Consider the following 19368-nt stretch of genomic DNA (forward strand, 5'->3'; position numbering starts at 1 on the left):
GTTTGATTTGTCTCAAGCATTACAAAGTTTCTGTTTTGATCAGGGAATATTGTCAAAAGGGGAAAGCCAGATAACATAGAAGAATAGAATCTGCTAGAAATTATAACAACCGGAAGAGAACGGAGAAAGAATAAAATTAAAATACAAAGTATCAGAACTTGTATGAAATGAGAGAAGAGATTATGGCAGAAAGGCATTATGAAGCATTCAGAAAATTTATGTATTTATGGACTCAAAGATTTTTTGCATCAAGCTGTCTTTCTTTGAAAGGCATTAGATAAATTCTATATCCAGGACACATAATACATTTCTGTTCATTAAAAAAAAACACCATTAGCTCAGATTTATCCCTAATGTTAATGAACATTAATGAACTTATTCTGGTGATCAATGGAGTAATTTAAAACTTATCTTTTTTTAATTACCAGGAAAAAACTGTTTTCACCTGGAACACACACACATTTCATTCAGAAGTGAAAAAGACAAGGGAAAAGATTATTCTGAAGGATTACAACCCCCTGATGATACAACCTCCAAACTCCATGAATTATAGCCCAGTCTTTCCCCAGCATACAGCATTGGCCTGATCTCCTCCTAGAACCCGCTCATAATATTAACAGATTATTTAAACAATCACTAAAAAAATCTGTGAAAATTAACTATCACTTTAAAGAAAACCAAAATTTGACTGACTATAAGTGTATAAATGTTCGACATGTCCACAACACAGAACTTCTGACTTACAGAGCTTGCAAATTACAAAACTATCATTGCCAATCTTATCTGAGATAGCTTTGTAGATCCTGCAAATACATAATGAACTTAATTTGCATGCCATCTTTAGAACTGGAACACGTCAATATTATTCTTGCAAAAAGTCAAAATATGTGACAACTCCTACTAGCACTACTAGGCCAACATGAAATGACTACCTGTGTAAGTGTTTCTAGGAGAAATCGCTGCTATGTGCATATACACATTTACTACAAATACTGAGTAAACCCTTGAAAGCTTCCAGCTAATGTAAAACATAAATTTAAAAGTGTTACTATATGTAAAGATGGATCTGAAAGACTATGACCAGAGAAGTGTGATTACTAGAAAAAAATAATATGCTTTAGAGGAGGTAAAATGTTTGTTAGTTTCTTCATATAAGATGAAACACTTTTTTCATGTTTCATAATTGTTTAAGAAAAACATCAAAGTAGTCATAATGAGAAAACATTGAAAGTTTAAACTGTTTGTCTTGACAGTTATTTTCAACTCTTTCCAAACTACATCACTTACACAATAAACAGATTCTTATTACTTGGTCATAGTTAAGTTACCAGTTATTAAACCTAACCAATGAAATACCATTTCATTTTAGCTTTGATAAAATGTTTTAGCAAACAAACGCTAATAACAGTAATATATTCTGCCACATGCTAAACATAATCAGGATTCTTCAGATTCAGATTTTTAACTATCAAAAAACTTGGGGCAGAATTCAAATTCCAAATGTTTCTGGATGACTTTTGGTTTGGGGAGGTGGGTGGACAGGACTGTTTCGTTGTTTTGTTTTACGTGAGACAAAATACCTATGCATATGTGTGTAAACAGACAAGAAAAACACTAAGCAAAATTCCGCTACTAACACCAGGTGGTATCCTGCCACAGCCAGATTATTATAGTCTAGTCTCAATGGGTAATTGCAGAGACCACTGTTGTGCAAATACTTCCTCACATCTTTGGCTTCACTCAATTCTATCTTTATTGAAAAATACATGTCTTCAGATGATATAAAATTCCATCACTCTGATTTGCCTCAGTGAAATTACACTCATATCTAAAAAGACAGACATTTTTGCAAGAGCAAGGTCTTAAATTCCATTCTTCTGCAAAACATTAAGAAGTGCAAAGTTTGGCAAGAAAATACCCATAATGTTAAACAAATGTTGTAGCACAAAGTGGTAATTTCATAACTAATGCAATATATTAAGAGGCCTGAGTGAAAAAAAAAGTGTACACAGTATGTAAATCATATCAGTTACAAATGGGATTTGAAAAAATAGCAACAAAACTTGGGAAATCAAGTCAAAATATAGGAATACTTAGTAAATTTCCTTTTTTTCTCTGTATTTCACAAAGTTTATTTGCCTCTGCTGTTATTTAAATATATATATATGCATATTCCATATATTTTCTACAGACGTTACAATTCAGAACAGTATTTCAAGACAGGAAAGAGGTTAAATATATGCTTATATAAATAAATTCAAAGCTATCAGGAAAACTGTAAGGGAAAAGGCTGCTCACTTTCATCTAAAAATATACTATTCACTCCACCTAATCAGTGTATGCTCAGAGGCACTCATGGGTACACAAGAGTAATTTTCTATACCTGAGAAGAAGTGTGCCTTGAAGCCTTTTTTTGACACCGTGTTGTCAGATCTGAACTCAATTCGCATGTTGTTGTACTGTGAGGTGATAACTTCAGGCACTTCTGTACCGCAGAATTTACCGTGTAGTTTAGAATCAGAAGAAAGGCCACTACGAATCTCCACATAATCATATTTGCAAACCTGAGAAAGGAAAGAACATTTTTTTTTTTTGGCTAACCCAAAGAAAAGCATGAAGTTCTTTACAAATGCAAGAACTCTGGTTGGCATATGCTGCTTAATAATAGATGATAATATCTTTTTTTCACTTTTCCCTGACACTGAAAACATTTGTAAATGCTTACAAACATTCACTGATTTTGTGTAAGAATATTTTAAGGCCACTAAGACATAGCTATAGGATGTATTACATTCAGGATTATATTTTGATAAATACTAACCTGTGTTTAGTATCTAAATTTCAAGATGCTTAGTAGCATTTCTATTTAATCTAAAAAGTAAAAATTCCAGTGACATTAGACTAAAATCTAGAAATATTCACCCTGAAAATTATACCTATTTTTGTGCTATAAACTACATACCCAGAACCTACAAACCTTCTACTGCTTGCATCTCATAGATTTTTTAAAAAATATTAATTTTCACTTAGAAACTTACAAGATAAGTTTTTACCATAATGTATTTAAGACATTTCATTTATTTACAGATACCTAAATCTGCACTAGTAAAACCATACAACTTTCTTTAACAGTAGCACAGCTATAACTGGGAAGGCTGACACATGTCATTTTCATTAAAAGGTTAAAAATAAAGTAAAATAATATAATAAAAAAGCCTTACGCAAGGCCTACTACTCATAATAATACTTTCAATGCATAATCCCTTGGTCAACCTAAAGCCTTCCACTCAAAAACTTCTAAGCTTCTTATGCTCAACTATCAATCATTTAATCAAAAATGTCCCAGTTGTCTGAAATTAATAGCTTAAGAGAAAACATTGTCCAGGAGGATTCATACAGAGCTTAGATTGTCCATCAAATCCAAGTTGTATTTGATAAATCACAATTTCTAGTCAAAAAAGAAATGTCAGGGAAGTGGAAGGGAACTACGGAAAAGGAAGGTTTGGCCTTTGTTGCTCTTTCCCTATGAAATATTAAATGATTGTCAATGTATCCAATTGTTTTTAATATAATACATGCTAGATGTGGATTAAATTTTCATTGTTACTGGAACAATTTTCATATGTTGCAAAGTGACTAATTCAGTTGAAACTACTATTATACAACATAAATAACATAAGATTGAGTTACTGCCACATGCTGATTTATATTAACGTAAGATAAATTCATATTAATGTATGGGATTTTCAAATATAGCTCACAACATTAATAAATCCCAGCAATTTCAGCAATACATCAGTGGTGAGTTTTGATGGTTTCATAGCTTCAGATTAGAAATCAAATGTAAATTCAGATCGGTCTAACTTCCTTCATACTACACTATATTTAAAAAAAATCACAAGTTAAATGCAAAATTTAAATTGCAAAATTTAAATATAAAATATAAAAATAAATATAAAAATATAAATATAAAATTTTTAAAATGTAGTATTGGAAAAGACATATTAAACAGTATTAAACCTGTAACAAAAAAAAAATAGAGCATTTGCTAAATGTATACATTTCATGTCTGTGCTCAGAAAAAATATTGGAATGTTCCAGATATTATATGTTTCTTCTGATTTTTACAGGTACCATTCTTAATACTACTATTTAATAGAATAAAGCTGAGATTTAGTAGCACAGGAGAGGATCAACCAAAGTTCTAAATGCTGAAAAACTTTATGTATATATTTTTCATATCTGCTTAAGTTATGTGTCTTGTATGACCTTAGAAAACTGATTTAACTTCGTTAAACCCTAGATGTCTTCCTTGCAAATCTGTCTTAAATGGAAAAATGTTTTATGATTTATTCAAATGGTAATTAAATTTTAATTCTTTGGGATTTGTAAATTTTATTACACCTTTTACAGTTCTTGTAATAATGATAACAGGACACGACTGTAACATATAAATCATTAAAAGCTGAAATTTCATGGACTTTAGAAAACACTCAAATTGTTAAAAAAAATAATAAAAATCTCACATTGCTGCCTCTGCAAATAATTTCAAAATATTTTGGAGAAATTATGCCCAGGTTGTTTTTTTAGTTACAAATAAAACTCCAGCTTTTCCCACTTCAGATCTCATGTCCACAACATGGCCTATCCTCATATCAAATATGTTGCTACAAATTTGTTTAGTCAGAAATAATGTCCTGGGATTTGGGTTCTTAACACAATATGAAGAATATCCATATAAACTCTATGGCTACAGCACATTATGGCTAGAGCGTGGCATACCATATTCATTGGTATGATAGAACATGTAGTTCTCATGACAGAGCAGTGCCTAGGAAGCAGAACAGAGGGTGAAAAGTTGTTGAAACCCATATTTTACTGATTTGCACCCAAAAAGCACTGCAGCCCCCACCACTTTGAAGCTACAGGGAGCAGCCCTTTCCACATGGAGGGCTCTGCCCTGTCCCTCTCCTGCACCTGGGGTCAATATCCCCCATGCCTCCAGGGGCTTCCCAGATCAAACACTGCTGCTGTTCTATTGTGCCTTATTTCTGGTACTGTCCCTTTTAAAATATTCCTCCCATGAGATACATTTGATTTAAATGCTCCTTTAACCACATCTTATGTGTATTCTTTGTAGTCATAGTCTGTAAAGATGATTTGGTTTCTCCCGATTTTCTTCCCTTGAATTCTTTCCAATATGTCTCAGCTATTTGCTCTGGTTTACTTTGTTGATAAAAAAAAAGTCAGCTGAGACTCAGCAGAGAACATTTCTTTTAAATTTCTTGTAATACATATACATTTAGATGATATGTAAAAGAGCTATTCTCTCCATGTTTGTTTTGAAAGAATCCAGAAACATTCCCAAAAGAAAAACAAGAATATCTATGGTTATTGTCAGTGTACAAAAGGTCAGCAAGGGTTTTATAAGACAATATCTATTTCTGAACACTTGTGAAACTGTTTAGCGTGTAACAGATTGTGCAGCTCTTTGTTCATGGTTACTTACTTCATTCCCTTCTAACTCAAAAAACTCAAACTTCATTGAAATTCGGTATTGCGTCGGGGCAACCACCTGCCACACACAGTTTTTGTTTGGAGGATACTCTTTGGGCCACCCTGGTGTGGTTATAGTCCCATTTAGCTTTGTCAGGAGTCCTCCGCAAGCAGCTGTAAAATTAAAAGGGAGAGCATCGTTTCTTGACTGAAACCATGTTTTACTATAAACAGAAGCACACTGAGAAGATTCAGTCCTTTCATTACTTATACTGCTGTAATGTCCAGACAGACTAATCAGAATCTTGTTTTATCATGCTTGGTGCAAACAAAGAGAAAGAGACAGCCCCTATCTTGAACAGCTTGCAGGTTTGTGGACAGAGATAAGTTTCAGGACTACACAAGGCGTTATCATATTCATTCTTTTCCCTTCCCTCCAGAGACTCTGGTTATTCTCTCACAGCCTTTCCCATGCAAGTCCTCTGACCTCACCGCCCTCCCCAGGACCTTGACCACCCGTCTTCTGACAGACAGACTACTTAAGATGCGCTTTGCATTTCCCCAGCTTCTCTCCTTGATTATTGATCCAGAATCAGCCCTACCTGTCTCATACAGCTGTATATGTCTACCATAACCTACTAGATAGGGTCACTTCTTTGGGATAGCAGTGACGTACTCTTTAGTCACAATTGCTTTTGCTGAAGTATGGATTTTCAATTAATAGAGAAAGTACCTATTATTCCCAAATATATGCCAAATAGTGACCTCCATGCAACAGAACAATACTGTACTATGTTTGTGAATGCAGTTCAGATAGCAAAGGATAAACACATTAATCTTTTCCATCTGTGGAAATTTAAAATAAAATGAAAAAATAAAAAGGAAAGTAATGGGATTTGCAGTAGTTCTCGATTGCACTCTGCTGCATTGATACCATTACAGCAATGTGAAAACACTGGAAATCATCCACAAATCTCTAAAGAGCTGATGAGAAGAAGCTCCACCTTCTTCCATCTGCTCTGTGCTAATGCTGAATGCTTTACAAACTGGCTATTCCCATCTAGTTGATGGTCTCACACACTACATCTACTTCATCTACCACACCTGAGAGAACTCTCCAGTTCCTGTATCAGGGCTCATCTGGTCAACCCAGACACAGACATACCAGTCTTCCTCCTGACACCTGGTTTTCCATGCAGAAGACTTCTTTGTATACACGTAAAGGTAACCTGACCAGGGTGGGAGGATTAAGACCAGGCCCAGGTTTAGAGACTGCACTCAGGTGACACAAGTTGTGCTCCCAAATGATTCAGTCTGGGGCAGGACAACTATTGTTATTTTTCAATTTCTGCTTTTCGACATCACTCCATTTTTCCTTGAAGCAATGGTGGGAAATGTGGAAATACTGAAAAAAAAATCTTAAAGCTTTCCAGTATACTGCCAGCAGGGGAGATTTGGATTAAATGACCTTGAAGCAATTTTCTGTGCATGTCAACACTACAGTGGAGCATTGGGCAGAGTTTCTGTGTTTGAGGCTTCTCCTCTGGCATCATATGTGAACTATTACAGCTAGGTCACCCCTCAAGTTCCCAAATTATAACTAGGATGTAATGCTCATTGTGATTACACAGCAATTTTAATTCAGCAGTCCCAAGTAGTAGCTACATACAGTGAGTGCTATGTCACGTGGAACAAATGCATATACACTTTTAGGGATAGCTCAGGGCTTTTGCTCCACACTGCACTGCAATACTTTGAGTGACTTCTCCTTTTGCCAAGTTGCATTTCTGTTTGGGTGCTAGGGAGTTATTCTTTCTTTATTTTTTGGAGGCATATGGAAGAGTTTTCTGAAAGACTGGTAATCTTCCCTAATATTCTGACTTGGGTCAGCAGGCAGACTAAACCAAATTCCTTACATAAATTTGGGCTGATAATCAAAGGCACAGAGATCAAACCTCTGACTTCATGGCTCCACTTAGATTAACCTTACCTTCTGCATGCTGCCTAATATGCAGACATCTAAATAAATTGTTTTTCCAATGTGTGCTCACTATTAAAGTTGGAGCGGGGGGGTGAACAACTGAAAAAACAACCAGCTTGATGAGAGCCACAATCTAACATGCCTGTAATCTAGGACTATGATCACTTCACACAAACACACACACACCAAACAAAACAAACCAACCCCACAGAACTAAAGGCAAAAGAACAAAAAGTGCAAAGAAACCAAGCAAAACTACCCCAAATTGTGACAAATCATGAATTAAAGCTAGGAAATTGGAAAAAGGAGAGACCAGTGAATCTCGCTGGAAGAAAACCGTAACTCCTAGCCCTCAAATTTTCAAACTCTATTCACTACTCAAACAAGCAGATGAACTGAGATAAGAATAATTTGTGCCATCCCTGAATTTATTGGTGTTTATGAATAAAAACCAGACAATAATTGGTGTGTAATGATCAAGAGCTTTTGCTTCTTTCCTTTGATATGAAATATGTATAGAATGCAAAAGCTTATCTCACTCCAATCCTGCATTTACACAGACTTCCACTTATCAGGTTTTTATTTCTCGAAATGATTATTTGAGCATACTTTGCTCACCCTGAAAAGTAGGATTTGTTTCCAGCAAGAAAAGTCCACAATCTGGCCACGAGTGAGGAGGATTTCCCTGAGCTTTGGGCTAGAATAAAGGATCTTGCTCTTCAAACCTGCCAGCTTCCCAGTCACACCCCAGTCAGAAGTGGCCAGAAAGATTGTTAAATAATCTGATTCTGAGACAGTGGCACATTGCTCTGCTGGTAACTGTCTCCTTATGTATGGTGGAAGACTTTGCTTTAATGAGTGTGAATAATGTAATAAGTGGTTTGGGAAGGTACGAAGTCCTGCTTTGCATCATTCCTGATCAACTAACAGCAAAACTTGTAAAGCTAAATTAGTGACAGACACTGAATGAACATGACTGCTGTGGACAGACATTACTCTGGCACCACGACTTAAAAGGGAGCACTGGTTTTCCAGGTTGGGTTCAACAGATCTCACACTGCTAGGACAGAGCATATGAAAGGTGTAGCGTTTCATTCAAGCAATGGCACTCTGTGAGCTTTAAGAGCCCATAACACAGCAACGCACTGTACCTTCACAACTCTTTTTGTCAGGACCAAGTTCATAGCCAGGATCACAGGCGCACTGGTAACTGCCCAGAGTATTTACACAGCGCTGCTCACAGCCACCATTGTCAGGTTTGGCACATTCATCTTCCTCTGCCAAGACAGGGAAGAATGCAAAAACGTGTTAAATAATTACCTTCCTCAGCTGTAATTGCTGGATCAATATTAACCCAGAAAGCTCTATGCATGCCATTACAACGTGCACTACATAACACACTGTGGTTACTGACTAGAGGATTCTCAAATGCTAAGGAGGCCTGCAATGGAGAAAATAAAAATTTGTCCTTTGTGGGGTTTGGTGGGGTTTTTTTACAACAATACCTACTGACAGCTGCAGACCTAATTTATAAGCACTTTGTGGGCAGCATACAATAATTCAGGCAACCATAATCTGAAGGTTGCATAAAGTATTGAAAGAAAGATGGAAAATCCACAGCAGGGTCACTTGAAGGGCACTTTATCTCCCACAGCATCAATTTGTGTATTATCCTGAATTCATACTCAAAAACAGATTAACAGAATCCTCAAATCCCAGGTTTTCATTCTACTGATATTAAAGGGAACAAGATGCATCAGGGATGGGGGAGGGAAAGAAGTAATGCATTATCTCTACTAGTTCTGAATAATATCCAAAAGATTTGGTGTTAAAATATTCCTCAGATGTTAAAATATTCCTCAGATGTTAAAATATTGTTTCCTTACAATAGGACAAGTAATTTTTTAGGAATAAAACAGAGCTCTGACTCTCATGTCTACAGCCTTCAAGGTTATAATTGTCTACAATGAAAACTAACAGTTAGGGTGAGAAAAGCCCCAGCTTGCGGCTTTTCCAAAGAGCCAAAAGGTTCTTCTGGTGGTGTGACCTGTATTTCAGGTGTCATCATGGCCACGCCACTGCTAGTGGCTTTCACTGTGCCATGGGCAGCACAGGGTAGGAATTACACACTCCCCATGCATCAAATGCTGCAGGTATATCTGCAGTTGTATCACACACACACACACAGACAGACACCAAAACTGGAGGAAGACTGTGAGGCCATTGGTCACTATGATTTCTCAGCTGTTTTTTTTTTTTTCTTGCTCACAGAAAGTAATAAATTCATAAAGCAGCCTAATGCAGCAAACAGATTAGAAAAACCACAACATTTAGACAAAGAAGAAAACCTTAACAGAACAGACTCATTTGTGATTATACTATTTAACTTTATACTTGATAACACAATGTCAAAAAAGCCATTTTTTACAAGATTAGATATGTTTCAAAGGTGTTTCACAACTAAGTTGATTATTTGAACCTGAAGAGAGAAGGAAGTTGAACTGAAGACGTTCCTTCATTTTTTGACATATTTTACAAGGAGATTCAAATACCTCTACTGTTTTGTTTTGGTAAAATTGTACAGAACTGGTATTAGTAAAAATAGGTTGAGAAGTATTTTTAATATCCTGTCATAATTTTTTTAGTACCAAAAAAAAAGTGATAAGCAGTTCACAGTTCCCAATATATGCTTTAAAATTTACCTTTAAAAAAGTTAGCTGCAAACCCTGCTTTGTTAACAGTTCCATCAGAAACAAACTTCATCCACAGGGTATTAGAGGTAGATCTAATGTCTTCTGGCTTGTCATAGCCACAAAAGTGACCAATTAAAGGACTGTTCTCATTTGCTCCATCTCGAATTTCCAAGTAGTCATATGCACAGTTATCATGTCTTTCAATCTGTAAAAAAATATTTTTAAAATGACGCATTTGAACTTGACCATAAATATCAATCAGATAATAAACAGAATATAAAATTTTCAAAGTTAAGGTTAGGGTTATCTGTTTAGGGTTCAAACATCAGTAAAATGAACAAACATCACTGGACTGTTTTTAACTATACTTGTTTTGTGGAAGAAAAAATTGTTGAGATGTTACACAGGACACAACAGTAACTGGAAAAAAATAACTAAAAAAACCACGCTCACCTCTTTTTCCTAATGTTCTGTCCAACTCCTACTCTGAGCTCAAGTAAAGTCCTCTCTTCTCATGCACATGCAAGTATACAATACTAACAGTTCAACAACTAAATAGGTCAGAAATATTAATTGGTTTTGAAATATTAAAAACCTCAATTTTGATTAATATGAATAAGAGTTTTAGACATTATCAACCTGTGCTATTTCAGGTGATGATCAATATTCTATTTTCTTCCTTTATCGTCAACACAGTGCAAAATTTTGCATATGTCACTACCCACTGATATTGCAAGGTAACTGTAAAAACTTACAGTGCATTAAGAGTTTGGGGCATCTGTAGAATTAGATCCAAACACACTTCTAAAATTATTAGCTTTTAAGTAGCTAATAGAAGAGATGACAAAAAAAGTATTGCCATTATTTTTCTGCAGCTGATGTATCTGGTTTCTGTTGCACGATTCCTGATTTCAAGTGTCTTTTGACTTTTTGGGTCAATCTTTGCCATACTGGTGGAGAGATCTACTGAAATCAGAAAAACTGAAAATGTCCCTCTCATTTAAATGTCCTGCCAGATGACATCAAACATAGACTAATATGTGAGTGGACATGTGTGTATTTCTACTTCAGTAGCAAGCCTGGTGCTCTTTACATAATAGTATTTGCAGAGTCAGTCTGAGTGGAAATTGCACCAAAGAAGAAAGCAGCAGCAGCCCAAATATGATCCTATCTGGAGCCTAGATAATTTATGATGCCTGTCTTTATTGAGAGAGTATCTTTCCCAATGGAATTAAAAAGCCTCTTGATCTGGGTCATTTTACTGCAGTAGTACTTCATGTTACTCAAGCAATATAGCATCTTAGTTATAAAAGAATTAACTAAATCCAAGCATTCAAAAATAATTCCTCTAAGGAAACTATTGTTCAACTAAGTGGCCAAATTGTGAGGTAGGTTTAGGGGTGGGGGGCCCACAGTCAGGGAGAAAGGGTTGGAGGAACCTCAAATTTAATTCAACACATCCAAATTATATTAAAATGACAAAGAAGTCAAAAACCAACCAAACCCATAAAAATCCACATCTTATCTCTGGACATAGTTTTCTTGCACGTAAGCTGCACAGTTGCTGGTACTCTGCTCTAATTGTGCATTATGACCAACACTAAGCTCAGTAACCACCGCAGACTAAGGAGCTTTCACTTAACACATTGGGATTTCTGCTTCTTTTATGTAAGAGGGAAAATTGGGGGAAGGGGCTGTTTGATTTTAGTTCATTTGAATAGCATCAAAATATGGCACTTACGCATAAAATTTGTCTGTCTCCTTTCCAACTTTCCAATTCTTCAACCATTTACATAAGTAATTTTCTCCCACTCACTTCTCTGGCACAATCCATATTGCCATTTAATGTAATTTCTCAGCTGTTTGCTCAGGAATTACTTTGGGCCAGAGTTTGGGAAATGAGTGAGAAAAGTCGTGAAGATCTGGGATGCGACCACCTATTGCTGACTTCAATGGCAATTTTGTGTTTGCAACTGATGTGGTCAGGCATGTGTCTACCTGAGCGCTGATAAGTTTTTGTCTGTGTAATACTGATTCCAAATTTTCATTAATCTAGATAATAAAGTTTAAACACATGACATCACATTCCAATTTGAAACAAAGTCTGTCTTGTTATCTCAGCAAAAATCATATTGCACTCTGACGTAGAAAGAAATGACCTGGTTCAAAGCTCACTAATATCAATGAAGGAATTGTGTATTTTGCCGACACGTGTCTGTGGTCATTCCACTACTCAAGACTTTTAATTGACATCTGTTTTTTCCATGTTTCCATGTTCTGTGGGGCAAAATGGAAATTATGATTTTTCACAGGCGAAGTGCAGCTCTGAGTTACGTATACCAAATTTCCATTGAGGTGAAGAGTTTCTTTTATGAGAATCACTCTATTTTTGGCAGAAGACAACAGCTAAAAATACATTTTGTATAGCAGTAAGTTGCTAAACTTCCTAAGACTATAAAAGTCAACCAATTTACAAAGTGCTATTGATTTTCAATAAAACAATTTGAAAGATGGCCATTCTACCATATTCATTTATTTTTACTGTACTACTACTGCAAGTAATGCCATAATTATTATCAGAATTATTATAGTAAGGCATTAAATCATTACACCTACATATAAACTAACAGGTAAGTATTGTGGTTTTGAGAAATGATAACTGGTGTTAGGGCACTTGGTAACCAATGAAAAATAACTAGTATAAAATGTGCTTTGCTTATCTGTACCTCAGAGTTTTTAAGATGTACTGTCATCTGGGACACATACAAAGATGTATTACACTTGCAATAGTCTCTTATTCTTCCTACTACAAGGATATAAAATCTTCTCAAGTTAATGAAAGGACTTCCAGTGAGTTTAGTTGTACTGGACTGATCCTGTAAACCTTATTTACTGGAGCATTAAAATTTCACAAGATTGATATTACATGTAGATGAGAAGAAAATATGCAAAAAGTTAGCAAATGCAAAAAAGAATAAATAAACCAGTTTTACAGAAAAATGAATTGCTTATAGGAGAATGAAAGATACCATTGGCTCCTGAAGGCCTTGGAGAAACCCAGAATTTGAATGGCATTAGAGAACTAAATTGAGAAATTGCCAAAAAAATTCCTAACAGTCACATAAGCACCGGAAAACACTAAGAAATCTCCTGGTGAAATGGAAAGCCAGAGATGTTCTCAACATCCATTCTCCAAAGAAAAGAAAATTCCTTGCACATAGTTTCAGTTTTGAAACAAACAATTACTTTAGAATAAAATATATTTGGTTAAAATTTCCAGATTACCTTTGTTTTGTAGCACTCTCCCAACAGAAAATATATATATTAAAAAAAAAAAAAAAAGAAGAGGATTTGAAGAGCAAAGCTGGAAGAAATTATATTTCAGGATAAATCTTCCAATTATTTTTTGTCATTGTTAATTGTCATTGTTAATCCCTCTGGATTGCTTTTGCTGGTGAGACTTCATGCCAACAAAAGTGCTTTAAAAAAAAAATAATACAAGAACTGCTAATTTTCAGAGAAAAGTATAATAAAGATGACTATAACAATAAAGTAAAAAAGGTGGAGCTACCAGTCCCACCATCTCTGCTGTTGTCTAGAATCTGGAAAGTGTAGCTGCCCATCAGGCAGCCAAATAAGAAGGCGTAATCCCACACTCAGTGGAAAATGCGTTGCCCACCTCAGGCAAAACAAGATGACTCATTGATACAGTTTGAAATTCTCAGCTTCCCTAGTGCTTTCATTTCAGAGTGAAGGTTATTTATACAGTTATTTTTTCTAGCATTACATATGGATAATGAGAATTCCTGTTACTTAACTGTACCTTTCAAAGGACAGAGAAGTAATTTTCTCACAAACACGCAGCAATAACTCTTTGGCCTGACGTTTACTTTTTTTCATCTCAGCTGGCATGAAGAACTGTGATTTTTAAACAACTTTTTGTTTTACTGGGCAGTGCACCAAGGATTCAGTCAGTCCAGAGAGGGACTTAGTACCAAAAAACAGAACACCTACATACAGGCGCTTGGACCTGAAATGGAAATCAGACCCAATGGTGAATGTCTAGGCAAGGCGCTTCAGCGCAGTTTCCAAAGCAACTCTCACTCTCAGCAGGGAGCCTTGTGGACGAGCCAGTAAGAAATGTTACAAAGGCAGATATAACAGAAGTCTTGTGCCTTTCTGGGGCCCCTCATTTGGTGCTCAACGGCATCTTGCAACTCTGGAATCACAGCTCAGACTCTCCCTGGAAAAGTATGTACCTTTCAAGTCCTACTCTTGGAAATTTTTTTTTTTTTTTCTTTCAAAACACATCTAGCAGAGGCACTAACTTGAGACTACCACTCAACTATACTTCTGCTCGATTTCCTCTTTCTTCTTATGAGGTGTCAGTCCACATGTTTCACCTCTAGAGAGTACCATAATACTAAATGGTCTGGGGGAAAAACTGGACATTTCTTACAACCTTAATCACTAGTCTACTAAATTGTGCTTTCATTTGCTGATAATCTGTTTCTAATTATTTCCTATATGGTGAGACATGAACATGCCATCTTCACACTTGCAAATAGTCCATAATTTGGTGATTAAAAAAAGGTCCTAAAAGATAAGAGATGGAAGTTTGATTCTCTTCCTGCGGCCAGTTCAAGTGATAATGTACTGTGCATGTAGACCAATGCTGAGCATCTGCATGGAGATCAAATACTGTGGCAAGTCTCTTATGTAGAGACATAGTGACATTTCTTTAGGGATCACACTAAAAATTACTGAGCAAGGATGGCAGACTAGAAAACCTCCACATCTAGTCAGTAAAATATATAAAGTTATTGAAAACATTGTTTTCAACAGTGCTTAAAAAGAGATACTGACATACTATGTTAAGTAATCTTGAGGCAGGCCATGCAGAGTCTAAATGACATTTAGAAACTCTTTGGACAGGGAGAGCCGATGCTGTCTGCACTAGACCCAACATTATTTCAGGATACAAAAAAGGGAAAATTAAGTAGAATCTGTGAAATTATTAAAATTTCCATTGTTTATATTCATAATTGCTGATAAAGTCTCAAACGCTTGTTATCTCATGTTTAGACCTTTCATCAGTCATAGCAAAAATGAGCCATACTCCTGAAGTCTGTCTGTAAGACTAAAATTACAGGTTGGAAATGATATCTCTATTTACTATAACTGTGTTTATATCTATGTGCACCATAAAGCCAAAAAGTTTAGATTTTAAAAAAGAGTGTTCTTCATGCCATTACTGCTGAAGCATATTCAAATAAAACAAGTGAACTCAAAGCATGTTACTAAATTTATCTACAAACTACAAGCCAGTGTATCGTGTATGCATAAAAAAGACATACGAAATGTTATTTTTCTTTGTTATACAATAGTTTACAAATGTTTATCAATGTTATACACAGAGAGATGTACACCAAAGACACGCAAGTATGACTCACCATGGGTTTTTTTTCTTCCCTCTCTAAATATAGGTTTGTAAACTGAATTTAAGTAGGCTTTTTTCAGCTTTTTTTTTTCTTTTTCTCAAAACAGAAGCCAAAAAACACAGTGGCTTCTTTCCAGACAGACATTCCTTTTTAACAATAAGATTTAGCAAAGAAAAAATTCCGATTATTTAACAGAATATTAGAGCAGACTTGCTGAACTGGACTATTGTCAGTACTTTAAATATTCTAATTCAAATAGCATAGAAAACGTGAAAACCTTTAATCTTCTTGAAAATTTCTGCAGAAATGAAGGTTTCATGGAGAGTGGAATTGCATTCTGGAGCTTATTTTTGACAGAGAATTCTTAAATTCATCCACAGGTTTAATGAGGATTTCCTTAAATGTCACTGTCACTTATCCACAAGATGCTTTTCTGAGATCACTTAAAAGCCTTTACCTCAAATGCTTGAAAGGTTAATCCTACATTGTAGTTTTCTGACACTGTTATTTTCCACACACATTCCTTCATTGGTCTGTAGTCATCAGGATAATTGGGAGACTGGATCTGGCCTTCGTTTTTGTGGATTTCTCCTCCACAGATAGCTGATAAAAGCATAAAATTCTTATTGTCAATGACATTGTCTGTTCCCCGTGCCCAAACTGACATTTTATGCTCCCCTTTTTAAAACTAATGATATTATTCTGGAAAAGATTTTAAAAGTCTACCAAGAACAAATTATTGAAAACACAATCCATTTAAAATACCATATGTATTGCAGTTAACAAATATAATTCAGCATTTCTAATAGCTCTAAACATGTTTACAATGTTCAGGAAGAATTTGGAATCATGAATAATCTGAATCTATACATTTTACAGAACATATTTGAAAGGTCAAAATAATTAAATTTTACCTTTTTTTCACCTTTGAAATATTTAATAAACATTCTTCATTAATATTTACTAATTTTTAGAGACAAATGAGACAGAAATCTCATATTTTATAATGATCTATGCATTTTAACCTACGGTTTATCACTTCAAGCTTACACTGAATTTGAAGAAGCAGTTAACATAAAAAATATTTTCATTAAAATTATATGCAATCTTCAGAGAGCATACTGATAATCACGTAAAGATCTCTGAATATCAACTAAATCACACAGCTTACTACCATATATTCAATATTTAAGAAAACAGGTTCTATTTTAAACAGGTGAATGTTGACTTGCTAATATACTCAGTGTGGGGGAGTGTCTCTATTAAGTAATTCCAGAGCATATGGAAAACTTAAGTCAGATTTTTCTGAAGAATAAACAGAAAGTATTAAAAAAAAAAAAAAAAATCTTTCCACACACTAAGCACACAAACATGCACATTTAGTTAATTAAACAACTGGTAAAAAATGCTTATGAGTATTATCAGTGGTGTCCCCGGAAAAGAGGTCATCTGAAATCTGATCACAGGAAGACTTTCCAAATGTCCTGTCCAGTAATTTAACACCTACTGTCTCTTTTAGTCATAAAATACCGATTTCATATTAGATTATTTCTGACTTTCTTTTAAAAAAAAAAATACCCAAAAGTATCCAGTTCGTATTTTTCCTCCACAATCAAGTCAATTTTAATGCTATAAGAGGCTTACCTTCATAAATTGCTGCAAAACCTTTCCCAACCCAGTTGCTGCTGCTGCGGAATTCGATCCACATCCTGCTGTCTGAGGACGCAAGGATTTCTGGCAGTTTGTCACCACAAAACCTGCCTAAAAACATGCAACCAGTAACTGCATTTTCTGCTGCCTCTGAAGCCAAACGCTGCAAACATTTATACAAGTGTTTAACATTATAAACAGTAGTAGCATAACCAACTCAGTGGAACTATTCACACGCTTATGGTTAAGCACATGTATTCCTGCAGATCAGGACCTAATACACAAAGATTTTATGATAAAGCTTTCAGTACTTCTTTTCATTGCAGCCAGGCTCACAAGCCTAAGTATAAAACAGGGGAATTAAGTAGAAAAAATATTGTTATAAATTGTTTCTATATATACCAGACATTTTGGAAGAGGAAAGCAAGTACTAATCTTAAAATGGGAACGTAATCTAGGTCACAGTAATTCCGCTCATCGTGTCTAAGGACCAAAGAGATTTAAAGACTAACATCCAAATGACCCTGGACTGTATTATCCTCTTAAATTCAGCCTAGGTAGGTGAAATTTCTGTTTGTCTAGGTGATAGAGAAGGGAACAGGAGAGAAGGGTAATTACTGTCTGATCTTAATTGTTTCTTTTTTTTTTTTTTTTTTTAAAGGCCAAGAAAATAGGCACTATTGTTAAAAAACTGACCTCTGTATCTGCTTCCTTTTCTTTCTTTTTTGCTGTTTTTAAATTGTGGCTGTTAGGATGCTAACAAATAGTTTTAGTCTTCATTCTAAAAACAACAACAAAACTGACCCAAGAAGTCAGAGATGTTCATGTTCCCTATGATCTGAAATCCCCAGTTTCAATCAGAGATCATGGGATGTCAAACGGAGACTCTGGATTGGGCAGTGGCATTATGGGGTATGAAATCTCTGCACTAACCCTCTGAATTAAGAAAATGATGGCTGCAGATTCCTGTAAATTAGTTGCAACTCTAAGACTTAATTCATTATTGCTTTGCATGTCTTTTCTCTGCAAGAGCAAGGAAGGACATACAAAGAAGAATTAGAAGTAATCTTCTATGAATAATTTAAAAAGTACAGGAACAGAGCTCACAAGTACAACTCTACAGTGGGTGTTCTCGACCACAGCGCATGTGCTCATCACATGCTCTATGGATTTTCCATCACTTGCTCTACAGATTTGCCTGTATTCTATTTCCTCATTTCTCTGAATAAAACTATGGCAATTTCACATTTCAATACCCATAAGCAAAGCAACATTTTGTTGCACATTTTGTAGTTTTCATCTTTCCACACATACAGCTGAATAAGTCAACTGTAATCAAAGGAAGGCTTGAGGTTTGTAGTCAAATAAATTACTCATTTGAGGCCATTTGGAGTTTTTTCCCATCCCCAAGTTTAGATACATTCTAGACACCTAAAAACCAAGAGGTTTGTTGTGGATTCAACAGCAAGTCAGCCCACTGAACTCGGTGAGTATGGTAACTATGGACAATGCAGGATTCAACAGTTGCATACCAAGCAGAGGTGATTTTCTCCAGTAGCCATCTCTTACTTCAATATAGTCGTACCAACAGAGACTGCTCTTGTAAAGGTCCATGGTGGTAAAGTTTAAAACAATCTGCAATCAGAGGAGAACACCTTATTAAATCACATGTGGTTAATACTAGAAAACGATCACAATAACATTCTGCAGAACTGAACTCAGAGTGGTCACCTGTAACAGGATTCCAACTACTTAGACAGTTAATCTCTCCTCAATTATATTTTATAGTAAGTAAAAGTTGCTTGGGAACAATAAAAGGTTTTTATTTCACCTTACATATTTGAGTAGATTCAAGACAGACTACTCACATTTAATTGCTTACAGGGAGCTTTTCACTGAGAAATAAAAATTTGAGAATGCTAATAAGGTAAAATGATGTGCTGATACAATTTTAAGTATGTTATTTGATAATTTTGCTGCCAATTCCTTTTCCATTCTATTCTGACTATAATCAGCACTGACAGCTGTAAAAAAAAAAAAAAAAAAGTTTTATTTTGGTGTTTCCTTCTACTACTGTTTTGACAAGGTAAATTACTTTCAGACAAGT

The 19368-nt window shown here is 35.2% G+C and overlaps 1 protein-coding gene across 3 annotated transcripts in view; it reads right to left on the reverse strand.

The window, feature by feature from the left end:
• TLL1 (tolloid like 1) overlaps positions 1 to 19368 on the reverse strand; it is a 141235-nt gene that overhangs the window by 20269 nt on the left and 101598 nt on the right. For all 3 annotated transcript variants that reach the window (XM_074866524.1, XM_074866525.1, XM_074866526.1), the window contains 7 exons: positions 18794 to 18896; positions 17256 to 17372; positions 16069 to 16214; positions 10180 to 10375; positions 8629 to 8754; positions 5510 to 5670; positions 2384 to 2564 (listed from right to left, as the gene is read on the reverse strand). In XM_074866524.1, the coding sequence (XP_074722625.1) occupies positions 2384 to 2564; positions 5510 to 5670; positions 8629 to 8754; positions 10180 to 10375; positions 16069 to 16214; positions 17256 to 17372; positions 18794 to 18896 (1030 nt within the window). The remainder of the gene's footprint in view (positions 1 to 2383; positions 2565 to 5509; positions 5671 to 8628; positions 8755 to 10179; positions 10376 to 16068; positions 16215 to 17255; positions 17373 to 18793; positions 18897 to 19368) is intronic.

The sequence above is a fragment of the Strix uralensis genome, chromosome 4 (genome assembly GCF_047716275.1).
Source record: "Strix uralensis isolate ZFMK-TIS-50842 chromosome 4, bStrUra1, whole genome shotgun sequence".
In the NCBI taxonomy this organism is placed as follows: domain Eukaryota; kingdom Metazoa; phylum Chordata; class Aves; order Strigiformes; family Strigidae; genus Strix; species Strix uralensis.